The sequence below is a fragment of the Spermophilus citellus genome, assembly GCF_964194105.1.
Source record: "Spermophilus citellus genome assembly, chromosome: 1".
NCBI lineage: Eukaryota > Metazoa > Chordata > Mammalia > Rodentia > Sciuridae > Spermophilus > Spermophilus citellus.
The window spans coordinates 201807263-201821312 of record NC_138182.1 but is presented as its reverse complement, the minus strand read 5'-3'; the positions used below and the strand labels follow the sequence as shown (position 1 = coordinate 201821312).

Sequence of the window (14050 nt, the reverse complement as noted above, 5' to 3'; positions counted from 1 at the left end):
GCTTTCTAGAGTAATGATTCTATCCTAAGTTCAAAATATATATAGTCCTGGGGCTGGGGTCCTAGCTCAGTGGTAGAATGCTTGCCTAGCATGTGTGAGACACTGGGTTCAATTCTCAGCACTGCATATAAATAAATAAGTAAAATTAAGGTCCATAGACAACTAAAGAAAATATTTTTTAAAGAAATCTATACAGTCTGTTAGGTCTGCCCTCTTCTTTTTGATCTGTTAATCATTTGCCCCTCCCCATGTGTAATTTAATAAAATATATTTCATATTCACATTTTTCTTCAAGCTAATTCATGGACTCTCTTCTTTTGCTTTTCTGTTGAGCCTAAGGCATCATTCTATATTTTACAAAAATTTTTATTCTTGTTGCCCTCACTAAAATGGTAGCTTCTATTACTGTATTTTAATTCTCTATTCTCAGTCTGATGATATAACTACTAAATTCAGCTATATTTTATAAGCAACTTTTCTATTTTGGCACATTTGATTGTAGTGTTGATACTCTGTAAATGCCCTCTTACTTTGACTTGCAAGATATAACTCTGTCTTGGTGTTCTTTTCATTTCTCTGATTCAGAAGAGTAATGCTTTATATGATGTACTTTGTCGTTGAAACTTTGCTGTTGGATGATTCTTCTTTTTTCTGCTTTTCTAATCCAGTGATATTCTAACCGTGTTCATTTTTTCTTATTCTTTGTTTTGTTTTCAGAAATAGCTCAAGTGCTTTTGAAGATATTTTTGTTCTTTTCCTCCTATTAGTCCTTTCAAATATTTTTTTGACTTAAGAATTTGTGCTTAAGAGTCAGGGAACCTACATTAAAATCTCAGCTTTGCTACTTATTAATATAAACTTTGGGTAAGTTATATAACCTCTTGGTACAGCTTTAAAAGTTGTCAGAAACCAGGCACTGTGATGCGGGCCTATAATCCCAGCAGTTCGGGAGTCTGAGGCAGGAGAATCAAGCCAGCCTCAGCAATTTACCAAAGCCCTAAGTAACTTAGACCCAGTCTCAAAATTTAAAAAGCAGCTAAGGATTTGGCTCAGTAGTTAAGCACCCTTGGGTTCAATCCCCTGTACCAAAAAAAATTTAAGAAGTTATCTGAAATGAATGCAATAACATAGAAAGTACTTAGTACACATTTTAAGCCCTCACTAAAATGGTAGCTTCTATTACTGTTGTTTTACAGTAGCCAAACTCTTTACTTTTGCCCAAATTCCATTTTTTCTTCTAAGATTCTTAATTCTTTCACATCCTTCAAGACCTAACAAAACAACCTCTATTGATAATGTATTTATAACTCTGAAAACAAGAACTTCAGTGATACTCTCTACTGCTGATTTGTTCTTTTATACTTGATTATAGCTTACTCAGATTACACAGCCTTATAAATTAGGGTCAATATCTTAAGTAGACTTGAACCTTGTACATTTTAACAGATCAGGATATAAAATTGCAGTTTAAGATACTGAATAATTGTCTTCTTCACTGTAACTATTACTACATAAATATTTTCAGATAATAAAGTTAAAATGTTGTTATATGAGTTATATTTGACTTTTCAAGCATTAAGCCAACCTTATGTTCCTAAGACAAATTCTACTTGGTCGTGATATATCACCCAAACTCACACTCAAACATTCACGCATACCCCAGAACTGCCACAAAAATGAATTGGAGTTAATTTAACTTTAAGGATTTTTGCATCTGCATTTTTGAAGTATCTTTATCTGTAGTTTTCCTTTTTTTGTGATGTTCTTTTCATGTTTTGTTATCAAGGGTAATTCTAGCTTCATAAAATGATTTAAGAAATATTTCTTCCTTTTCTAATTTCTGAATGAGTTTTTGTAAGATTGTTATTTCTTCCTTAAATGTCTGGTAGAATTAATTTTCCATTTCATCTTTATGGCAGTTTTGGTACCTTGTATTTTTCAGGGAATATGTTCATTTTGTCTTCATTGACAACTTTGATCTTTATGATTCTTTTAATGAATGAGATTATTACCATAACCTGTTGTTAGTCCACTGGTAATTTGTGTTCTCTTTTGTTCTTGATCATTCTTGCAGAAATTTTGCAATATTTTTGACCTTTTCAAGGGACCAACTTTACCTTATTATATTTCTGTTTGTTTTATAATGATTTCTGCTCTTTATCTATTTCATTCTACTTACTTTGGTTTATTTTTATGCTCTTTTTCTAGTTTCTGGGGTCATTAGTTATTAGATATTTCTTCTCTTGTTATATGAACATTTAAAGCTGTTACATTTTCTTCTGAGCACTTTAATTGCATTGCCTAAAAGTGGTTATGAAGTCTATTAGTCAACTTCTAATTTGGGGTGTTTTTTAGATATCGTTTTACCAATTTCTTTTTAAATTTCATTTCAGTTTACAAAGCATATACTGTTTGGTTTCAGTTCTTTAAATGTGAGCCTTCTTTTATGACTTAACATTTGGATTATCTTGTATTAAGTGTACTTTAAAAAAAATAGTCATTCTATGATTCATTGATTTTAATAGATGTGGTTTATCACTCATTAGATCAAGGTTATAGATAATGTTCAGATGTAGATCTTGGCAGGATGTTGGGAAAAGGAAAAGAGGTGTTCTAGAGCAATCTCCACTCATAATTGTGGAATTATCTTGTTTTTCTTCAATTTGGTAAATTTTGTCTTCGTATTTTGGAGCTCTGTTAGTAATTGCATACATATTTGATTATTACGTCTTTCTAATGTATTTGACTCTTTATTGTAACAAAATTTCTCTTTCATTTCTAGTAATGCTTTATCTTAAAGCTTATTTTATCTGAAATGAATATAGCTATTCCAGGTGTCCTAGGCTTACTGTATATAATCAGTTTTATATTAGAAGTGTATTTTTGCATACTCATGTATTTGGCATTTTAAAACATAGATTTGACATTCTAACAGTATCTGCCTTAAAGTTGCAGTGTTTATAGTTCATTAACATTTAATGTAATTACTAATGTTTGGGTTTAGGTCAACTACCTTATTATATTTTCTGTTTATTCCTTAGAATTTTTATTCCTTTATTTTTTTTAATCATTTTTATAATACCTTTATTTTGTTTATTTATGTTTATGTGGTGCTGAGGATCAAACCCAGTGCCTCACATGTGCTTGGCAAGCACTCTACCACTGAGCCACCACCCCAGCCCCTATTCCTTTATTCTTTCCTTTTTATTTTGTATTAATTCAGTATTTTTCACAATTGCATTTTAATATATCTATTGGCTTTTTGCTACATTTTTTGTATTATTATTGTTACTATTATTATTTATTCATTTATTTTGGTACTTGTGATTGAACCCATGGGCACTTAGCTTTTGGATGACTCATTAGGCCTTCATGTTGGTTTTTATTTTTTATTTTGAAACGAAGTCTTGCCAAGTTGATGAGGCTGGCTTTGAACTTGTGATCCTCTTGCCTCATCTTCATGAGCTGCTGGGATTACAGTTGTGCACCATCACCCTGTCTTTTGTATTATTCTTTTATTGATTGTTTTAAATATATATTCTTAACATTTCAAAATCTACTTAACAGTTAATTTTATATCACCTAAAGTAAAATACAGAAACTTACAAATGACCAGGTTCCTTTACCTTCTTCTCCTTCTACCCTTTGTACATTGTTTTCCATATGTTTATGTGTTATTTCTCTATATATTATTTATACAGAAATATAATATTACTTGCTTTAAATAGTCATATTTTAAAGAAATGTCATATTTTTTCCACATATTTGCCATGTTTGATACTCTTCATTACTTTCTTGAAGTGTTATGTTTCCATCTGGTATCATTTACCTTCAGCATGAAACTCTTTAGCATTTTTTGTACTACCAGCCTGTTGACAGCACATTCTGTTCATTTTACTGTGACTGAAAAATGTCTTTATTCTCCATTCTGGCAAGGTAATTTTGGTGAGTAAAGAATTCTGTGTAGAAACTTGTTTTTCTCTGAGCACTTTAAAGATATTGTTCCATTGTCTTCTGGTTACATTGTTTCTGATACGAAGTTTTAGTTAATCTGAATTGTTGCATTTATGCAGTGCTTAATTTTTCTGTTTGGCTTCTAGTGGTTTCTTTTTCACTTTGGTTTTTGGCAGTTTGCTTGTCTTTCCTTTTCTTTGGTTGTTTGTCTGTCTGGTAGTAATCCTGATTGGTGCTGGTATTTACTTTTACGGGCCCTCCCCAGTTTGCCGCTAAACCCACCCAAGTTTTATTTTGTTTTGTTTGCAATACCCCCAGGTATTGAACCAGGGTGTTACACATGCTAGTCAAACACTCTACCACTGAGCTACAGCCCAGTCCTTTTATTTTTTGAGACAGTGTCTCACTAAGTTGCAGGCTGAACTCAAACTTGGGATCTGCCTGCCTCAGCCTCCCAGATAGTTGGGATTATAGGCATGTGTCATTGCTCCCAGCACCCAACCAGTTTAAGATATTTTATTTAATTTATTTAGTTTGAAACATTCCTTTGATTCTTATTTGTAGGTATTTTGTTTTGGTTTTGCAGAGACATCACGTTAACTTATTTTCCTATGACCTAGAGCATAATTAAATTTGCTACTTTAAAAATCTTGTCTATAAAAGACTTCTCTCAGTATTGGTCTTTATCATTTTGCCCATTCTTGAGGAGATAGACATTTTCGTGTTTCTTAGCATAATGACTAATTTTGCATTATAACTTAGACCTTATGAATTATATGTTATAAAACTTTGGATTCTATTATTTCATTTATGTTCTTCCAAAAAAATGGTTTTGTTTGTTTGTTTGTTTTATTAAACAAAGAGTTAATTTGAACTCGGATTGCAAACCTTTGTCCCTTGAAGTAGGTGATAGCTCAAATTTCATTTCTCTTTTTTTAACCTACAGGGAAGCTTAGAGCTTACTCTGCTCGTGCCATAGATTGATCAGGGTTCATACTTAGAATTACAGTCTCTCCTTGCCTAAGATTTCTCACCTTACTTTCTATCAGGTATAATTCTCCTAGTACTTTGTTACCTGGTTCTTCGTGCTAGTACAATTGGTTTTTATGTTAGATTTTTAGCCATTCTATATGGTATAGACTGGGTCCTTTTCTCAGGCTGAACACTAAAAAAGGGAAATTCATCTCATTGTTTTTTTTTCTTCTCTTACAAGTATTGATTATTCTCCAGTAACTCCCTAATTTTATTCATTCTTCAGTGTCTTTTAGGTACTTGTTTTTCAAATTTTGCATTGAGTATATACTTGTTGTCTACAGAAATATTAATCAGACAGGAACATGCCCTCTCATAGAAGTGTTAACTCCACCTAGAATAGCTTTTGGATGACTCATTAGGCCTTCATGTTGGTTCAGATAAGGAAAAATGTTTCCCAAGCCAAGAATGTTTCTGGTTTTCAAACTTTGAGCTGTATATGTATAGTGATGAAATGAGAGATATGGGAGGAAATAGAATTGTATAGGAGAAATGATGAATTTACTGTTAAGCATGTTAGTTTTATGTTTCCTATCCAATATCTATAAAGAGACTTCCACAAGGCATTTAGATATATATTTACATATCTAGAACAAAAGGAAAAGTCCTAGACCACAAATATAAAATTAAGTCATTAAGTGCAATACATAGTACCTAAAAATGATGGCAGTGAGTTAGTCTCCCAGGAATAACACAGAGTGAAATAAGAAACTTATTTTGTGAACAGGGCCCATTGTTATTTCTTTTCTATATTTTTGTTGAATTCTTAAAAAGTAAAAGGTTAAAAATGCTATATTAAATGTTGATATTTCATTTACATCACAATGATGACAGTCTAATTATTACTCAGCCGTATTATTTAAATGTGGATCGCTTGTTTAAATCTAAACATTAGTTTTTCTCTTTTTGTATAGCTAACAGTGGACCTTCTAATGCAGTTGTTGCTAATACCTCATCTCGGAAAAAGAGTGTAAATGTAAATAGCACAACAGAAGTGCATGAACACAAAAAAAACACTGGGAAAAAGAAATGAAATCTTAGCAGAAACTGGAACTTCTTATACTTAGAAAAGTCATTTGTTGTATAGAAAAAGAAATGTCATAAACCTTGACTGAAAACTATCAAAGCAAGTAATTTATGTTTTTTCTTAAACATCCCTGTATTTGTTTAAAAATGTTTTAAATCTAGAGTTCTTTGTTTATATTTAGGTAAGGTATTTTTGTTATGATCTGGGAATGTTTAAAATAATATTTATTAGCATTCTGTGAGTAGCAAAAATTGTCATAAATGTCTGTTGTTATTAATACGATGTTTACCATGTGCCTATGGTAAAGAAAAAGAACATAAAAGCTCAGCTGGCCTGTACCAAAGTAAAGAGTCTGATGAGTGGCCTCTGTCCATACTTGTGTTCTCACTGAATTACATGTTAGTGTTAAAAAAAAAAAAAAAAAAAATTGGGTTGTAATTTGACAGACAAGATTACATATTGGAACTTTTTGAAGAATATATTTCCAAAGAGATCGCATTGATCATTTACATTAGAAATTATCTCTTAATTGTTAGTGACATATATGCGGACATATAAAATGACTGGAGTATTAACACATGGGATATTTTTTTCAAGCTGTGCTTTGAATTTTTTATTATGTTATTTAAAATGTTACATATACAATTGGGAGAATTTCATCTTTATGCACATAAGTTTTTATATTAATTCGTAGAAACTATTTTCTTTATGTATGTCCTTACTATAAAAGATGCTTTGTTCATCAAGAAAATTTCTGTTTTATATACTGGCAGGAAAGGCAACTTTAGATTTTCTTTTCAAGATCTATAGCTGAGAAATTTATAAGTATTATGCTTATTTTGAAATTATTTTTAGATCTAAAGAACTCAGCTCAAGAATAGAAATTGTCCATGTTAAATTGAATTGTGTTAAGTTAGTAGGTATTATGAACAGAGTCTCTTTTTTACCATTTCCATTCTTATGTTGGTTGTACCTGTGGATGTCACTGAGAAAGTTTAAAGATTGCACATTTGAAATAAATGCTCTTTACAAATAGTTAGATTTTAAAGGGAAAATGAGATTGTCGTGCTGTGATTTTACCTAGGATGTGAGAAAAAAATATTATCCTTGGTGCTTTTTTCCCTTGCTGCACAAATAATTGTGAATTATTTTAAGTGACTTAAACTGTAAACCAAACAGTACAACCTGCTAAGACAACTCTGCATTGCAAGTTATGTAACTAAGATTGCTAAAGCTTTAGATGAAAGCTAAAGAATTGTTGGATTCTCATTGTATGAATACAATAATTATAACCTTTCAGAAGAGATTCTTCTAACCTGAAAACATTATCTATGAACTGAATTTTAGAAAATAAGTACCAAATGCAAAAGTTGTGAATCTATGTAAGTTAATAAGTTCATATACTCCACATGAATGTAAGTGTGTTATATGGAGAATTGTCTTGTAAACAGTTGAATGTACCTAAGTTTTCTGTATGTGAAAATGTGGTTAATGTGCTTATTATGGGGATAAGTAAACTTTCATTTTTTAAATTGAATTGTTTTAAAATATTTTCTTTCCAAAATCTGAGAATGCCTTAACTGGTAACTTATTTTTTATTTTTGTTCTTTATCTCTTTCTCTTTAGCTTTTAAGATAGGAAGAAAGAGGAAAACTTTCTTTTTTAAAAATTGTATTTGTTTTGTTTTAGTTTTATTTTGTTTTTTAATATTTTCTTAGTTTTAGATGGACACAATACCTTTGGGTTTTATTTATTTATTTTTAAATAAATAAAGGATCAAACCCAGTGTCTCACAACGTGCTAGCTGATCACTCTACCACCAAGCCATAATCCCACCTTGTATTTGTTTTTTTAGTTATACATGATAGTATAATCTATTTTGATATAGTTACACAAGCACAGAATATATCTTACTGTAATTAGGATCCCAGTCTTGTGAATGTACACGATGTTAATGTATTCATGTATGTACATAGGATAGTTATGTCAGATTCATTGCACTGTCATTCCTATTTCTGTCCCCCCTCCATTCCATTCATTCCCCTTTGTCTAAACTACTAAACTTTCAATTTAAATAACACTGAGATATTAAATGAAATATATATATATACATACATATATACATATATATTACATACATGTTTTTATATATACATATATATATTTATATATATATATATAAAATGTATGTTTGCTTTTGGGTATGCTTTCTAATTTAATTGCTTTTTTATCTTTAACTACTTTTCATTGGCAAATAAGAAAACTCCAACTGGAACTGGATTAAACCATAAGAAGATTTATTATTATACATTTCTGAATATCCAAAGGTGGTGTTGGCTTCAGCCATAATGTCCTCATGGGCTTAGGTTGTCCATCTCCCTCTTTACTCTGGCATAGAGTAAACTTAATTCCAGAGTTATTTACCCTTGTGTTCACAGGGTAGCTATCAGTGCCAGTCAAGGCCTACATATTTCCTTGTTTGTAATCATTGCAACAAAAATTGAGGGCAATTCTCCCTCAACCATAGACTATTAAATCATTCACTTGGATATGATTGGGATATCTTGGTCATTTTTCCACCCCTGAATGAAGAACATTCAAGGATAATTCCATGAACTTATTGACCCTGGAGTTGGTGATTGGGTCAGTTCCCCCACAAAGCCTCAGCTCTCTTTAATATTTTGAATCAGATAATTCATCTTGGGAGGCTGTTCTGTGCATTGGAAGGTGTTTACTAGCATCTCTACCAAACTATGAGGTGTTGAGGTGGTTCCTTTAGACAGTGAAGCCAAAATGAGAGTAATGATTTTATTTATGTACCATGATAATGTTAGCTAGAGATCAAAAAGGAAAGTAGTATCAGCTCCTCCTGTCACATTCTCCCCCACCCAGTAAACTAGCATGGGACACAAGTCAATTAGATGATCATGCAGTGCAGACAAGAAGAATTGAGTCATTGCTGAGGAGTGATGAACAAAAGTCCCTACCATTTTGTGGCCTTGTGGGGTGAGGTGGGAATGCTGGCAGTAGAAAAGAATTAGATCCCACTGGAGAAAAGGGTCTCAGTAAAGGACCCTGATAAGGAGACCTCAGAAAGAAGGTGCTTAGGCTGGGATTCAGGGAGGCGGGAGGTATGATCTAACCCAAGCAAAACCAGTTCAGGCAGTCCTGTGTCATTGACTGCTACTCTCCCAGACTGGCATGTGCCAGCTGTCCTCTAAAGCAAGCAGCTTTCCCCCATCAAAGACTAACAAGCAAAACCTTTGTGATTACCTATGGTTGCTCCTGAAAGATCACACAAGATTTTGGACAGGAGTTGTCTCTTCACCCTAGCCTCTATCCTATAGGCCCCAAATTGTGTCAGTCAAAAATGTCTCCACGTTACCAAATGTCCCCTAGAGGGCAGAATTGCTCCTAGTTAAGAACCACTGCCCTAAAGTATATGATCCTGTGGAGGAAAGAGGGATATATAAACTAAAATCAGTGTTCTGATAGAAAGAGAGAGAGAGGAAAGATACTGGGTAAGTAAACCAGTGATCAGCACTGTGAACTACAATTTAATATATTAAACATGTTTGCTGTAGTTTGCTTGTCTACTTGTGGCTTTCTTCTTGACTATAACTTTGAATTATGTGTTTGATTTAGGTGTTTTCTGTTGACTCCCTGCTATAAGTAATGTACAATTGGTATATCTTCTACTTTTACTCTACTGCACACAGTTTATTGTATTATTCCCTTGCTATTTCTTGTGTTTGCCATTATACCTACAAATATTTTCATATTACATATGTTTTTATTATTGTTTGTTTTGCAGTACTGGGAGTCAAACCCAAGGCCTTGCAAATGCTAGACAGGTACCCTACCACTGAGCTATACCCCCATCCCTATGTTTATACTTTAAAATGCTGTATTTTCAGACATGAGTTATCAAGATGACAGAAATATTTCACCTTATCTCTTTGCCTTTTTAAAAATTTTGCCTGCTCTCTCTATTTTTTTTTTTTTACAATATAGCCTTATTTCTGGATGGCATTGTTTTTTCTTTTCCATTTCTTTTCTGAGTTCTATTAGTTAATGCTACATTTCCTCTTGTTTTGCCATGGTTTTCTGATCACCTGTGTCTATGAACTGTTTCCTTAGGTTCTTTCAGATCAGGTACGGCAGTATAATTTGGTCACATTTTTCGCACACTTGGTGTATTCATTTTTTCAGTTGAGTGGGTTTTATCTGCTATTATTTTTTCTGTTCCTTTTTACCTTTTGGGGGAGTGTTTTTGTACAAATGCTGTGCAAGTTTATCCTCATTTATTACTTTTAGATTAGATAAATTTCTTTCTTGTTCATCTGTTTGATGTGATTTCATATGGCAGCATTTGGGACTAATACAATCTTCCCCGTGTTACAGTGAAGCTCCTTGTGACAGGATTGTAGTCTGAGAACCTTTTATTCTTTCCTCAGACAGCAAAGAATAGTAATTGCAATTACTCACCTTTGGAGTCTTTTTCCTTTTTTCTGCCTCCTATGCAGACTAATTCTTATGAATGTGGCATGTCTGTAGGCATGTACCATATAACTGTGTTTTGGTCAACATCCGCCAAATATATGATAGTGGTTCCATAAATTAGAATAAAATTGAAGAATTCCTACTGCCTACTGACAGCACAAGGCATTACTCACATGTCTGATATTGCTGATACAAGCAAACCTACCGAGCTGTCAGTCATGTAAAAGTATGACACATATAATTATGCAGAGAACATAATGATAAAAATATGTTAATGGTTTATATATTTACTATACTTTTTATTGTATTTTAGAGTATACTCCTTATTTTTAAAAACATTTACTGCAAACAGTATGCCATGTTACATCATTGGCTGCCTCAGATATCTTGTGTTTATTGTTTCTCATTTGCATCAGAAGATCACATGAAATGATTGAATATACCACTAGGTTTGTGAAATTACACTTTGTGAAGTTCACACAATAATGAATTCACCTATTTCATTTCTCAGTATATGTCCCGTCCTTAAGTGGTACAAGACTGTGTTTCCTCCTTTCACTTTGCCTCTCCTGCCACACTGTGGTACCAAATAGTGTCTAGGGAGTTCCACATTGTTGGCACTCATCACATTTCCATTGTTTCAGAAGGAATTGATATCCCTCCCCACATCACATCATGCTATCTATTTTAATCTAATTACTTAGAGATGTGGAGATATAAGCATCCTTTTCAGGTTATCTTCCTATTTGACCTTTCCTGCATTTGGCAGCTCTATCACATATACCATGATTAAGGTCAAAATATCTTTTAGTTTTGTTGAAGATCATTTATGTTTCAAATTGGTGATATTTTTAAATTATTTTAATTATTTTTGAGAAATAATTTCTTCATTTTCAAACTGGGCATCATTTCTTTTTTTGTGATAAGAAGGAAAAGGAGGAGGAAGAGGAAGAAAAGGCAAAGCCCAACCCCTGCTAGACTGCTCGTCACAGTTATGTTCTTTAAGTGGAATTAATGGTAGACCCCTCACTACAGTATACTGTTGTCAGTATCAGAATCTGGTAAACTATAAAGTGAAGAACAAATCCAAGGCATTTTTCATTTGTCATGTTTTTATTGGTGCATTATAATTATACATATAGTAGAATTCATCATTACCTATTTATACATGCACATATTATAACAACATAATTTGATCAATATTGTCCTCCAGTATCTACCCTTTCTCTTCCCTCCTCCCTCCCCGAGTCCCTTTACTCCACTGATCTCTTCTATTTTCAAGAGATTCCTCCCACCTTCCCCCCCCCATTTCTTCTCTCTAGCTTCCACATATTGAAGCATTATTTGTATTCTTTTGTGATAATAGAGTTGTATATAGTCCAAATGTCAGCTAGGCCTCTATTTTCATTGGCATTTCAGCGTTTTTACAGTCAAGGATGTTCTAGATAGCTCCCAATACTTTTATGGATGTTGTGTTGCCAAGGGAACAGCCTGCCTAGTAACAATCTGACAGATACCCCTCCCCCCAAAAAATTCAAGGTTATTCTAGCATCTTCCTTGTTTAAAAAATACATATTTCTTTAAATAAGATAATCTAGTCCTTTTCAAAGCAGGATTTTTTTTAAAACAAAACGAAACACCATTTAACAAAATCAGACATGAGTTCTACCCACCATTTTATGTTGTGTATAGTGTGAATGACACCCTTGCGTAATCCTGTGGGATAATGCATGTACAGTTTAGAAAAACATCTGAAAGCACTTATAAAGATGTAACTCAATGAAAGCAGGTTATTTCTTTATCATTTTATGTATGGTGCTTCAGGAGTACTTGATATATATGGAACGATGATTTAAAAAAAAAAAGTGCCTCCTGAAAGTGTTTTGCTGCTTTTAAAAAACCATAAATTTTCCTTAAGCTAGTCAAGCTCAGTGCTAAAAGTGGGTGGGTGGGTGGATTGGCATGACAAGAAAAATGAGAGAAGAGAAAAAGGAAGGGTGAGACAAAAAATAACAACATGGATTATCAACAAGCATCATATTGGAAACCAAATAATTAAAAAGACTCTCACTCTACACAGAAATGCTACTTTTTTTCTATAATGCCCATGTCCAAAATTTATGACAGTAAAAGCCTCAAGTGTTGTCACTAACAAAATTTTGTATGATTGATTGTTCCTTGGTGATCCACAAACGTTTTTGAAAGCCGCATTGTCATCCTTGCTTCTCAGTGGGATAGATGAAATAACACAAAGAAAGCATGAGCCACACAATATACTTGTATATATACATGTGTGAGTGTGTGTGTATGTATGTGTATACACACACACACACAGCTTCACCTGGGAGCAATGAAATTACTCTTAAAAAGTGAAAATTAAAAGATTCAAAACTCAGGGAAAGCATAGAGGCGTTTCCAAAGTCTTATAAGAAATGGTGAATATCTGGCTTGGAATCATGACTACAATCCTACTATTGCTTGTTACTTAGGCTGGGCAAGAAAATAAAGCACTAAATAGACACTTTAATTCCACTTTTTTGCAATGAAATGTATGCATGTAAAAATACACCTATTGAACTGCATGGTTATGATGATATTCTCAGTTTTCTCAAAGCTCTTCAGGAAAGAGCACTGTGGTCTGCTCCAATGGGTAAAATAAGAGACTCGGAAAAAGGAGACCTTGGTTTTAATCTCAGCTCTACTACTGTGTATCTGGGAGACCCTAGAATTCTCCATATTTTGGTGGCCCCAGTTTCCTTTACTGTGAGCCACAGGGTTTCCCTATATACATTTCTTTTCCTTCATGTCTTCCTCAGCCTTCTATAGAAACTTTTCCATTCCTTCTATCACTATCTTCCTTTTTTATCATAGTCAACAGGTGATTTTTGAACTTAGGTAGAGAGCTTAACTAGAAGTTAATGATACTGATTCCCACTATCACTATCTCCTGTTTTCCAGATACTCTAAAACCTCATTACTACCCAGAATACATTTAGTTGTGGATATTGGTCAATATTGTGAATGCAAACTGTTGTTCATATTAACTTATATAAAATAAAATTAGGGAAATGGTTGCTACAAGAAAAAAATAATGCACTGCAGTATGCATATTTAGAGGTAATGTAGTCCTCCTATAAACTATAAAAGCAGATGGCTGTAAGGGGAAATCTTTAGTGCATATAGAATGTGTTCTGCATTATAATAGCATCTTCATTCTTACTCTTGTCAAACTGGTTGGTAAATGGACATCAAATTAATCTGGAAAAGGAGCATCTGATTCTGACTTATCTCTTGAAGAGTCTACGATGCTGTGATTCCAAGGATGTTTGCTCCTTGTCACTTTCTGCCCTCTGTAATCTGACCAATGCCTCAACCACAAATAAATGTGGACCTTGCTGTATGAAAAAGAATAGACCTGATATTTATCTTTAACATTTGGTTATAAATCAACTTGACATTATATTTCTCTCTCTCTCTCTCTCTCTCTCTCTCTCTCTCTCTCTCTCTCTGGTGTGTGTGTGTGTGTGTGTGTGT

General features: G+C 33.1%; 1 protein-coding gene across 20 annotated transcripts in view; it reads left to right on the top strand.

The window, feature by feature from the left end:
- PPIP5K2 (diphosphoinositol pentakisphosphate kinase 2) overlaps nt 1–7959 on the top strand; it is a gene marked incomplete at its 3' end in the record, with an annotated part of 91203 nt that extends 83244 nt beyond the window's left edge. For 2 of the 20 annotated variants that reach the window (XM_081281162.1, XM_081281151.1), the window contains exon 32: nt 5901–7955. In XM_081281162.1, the coding sequence (XP_081137288.1) occupies nt 5901–6019 (119 nt within the window). Of the gene's footprint in view, nt 1–5900 lie in introns of all 20 variants that reach the window. The other 18 variants (XM_081281155.1, XM_081281167.1, XM_081281169.1 and 15 more) reach the window with 13 other exon arrangements.
- Between the last annotated feature and the right edge of the window lie 6091 nt (nt 7960–14050).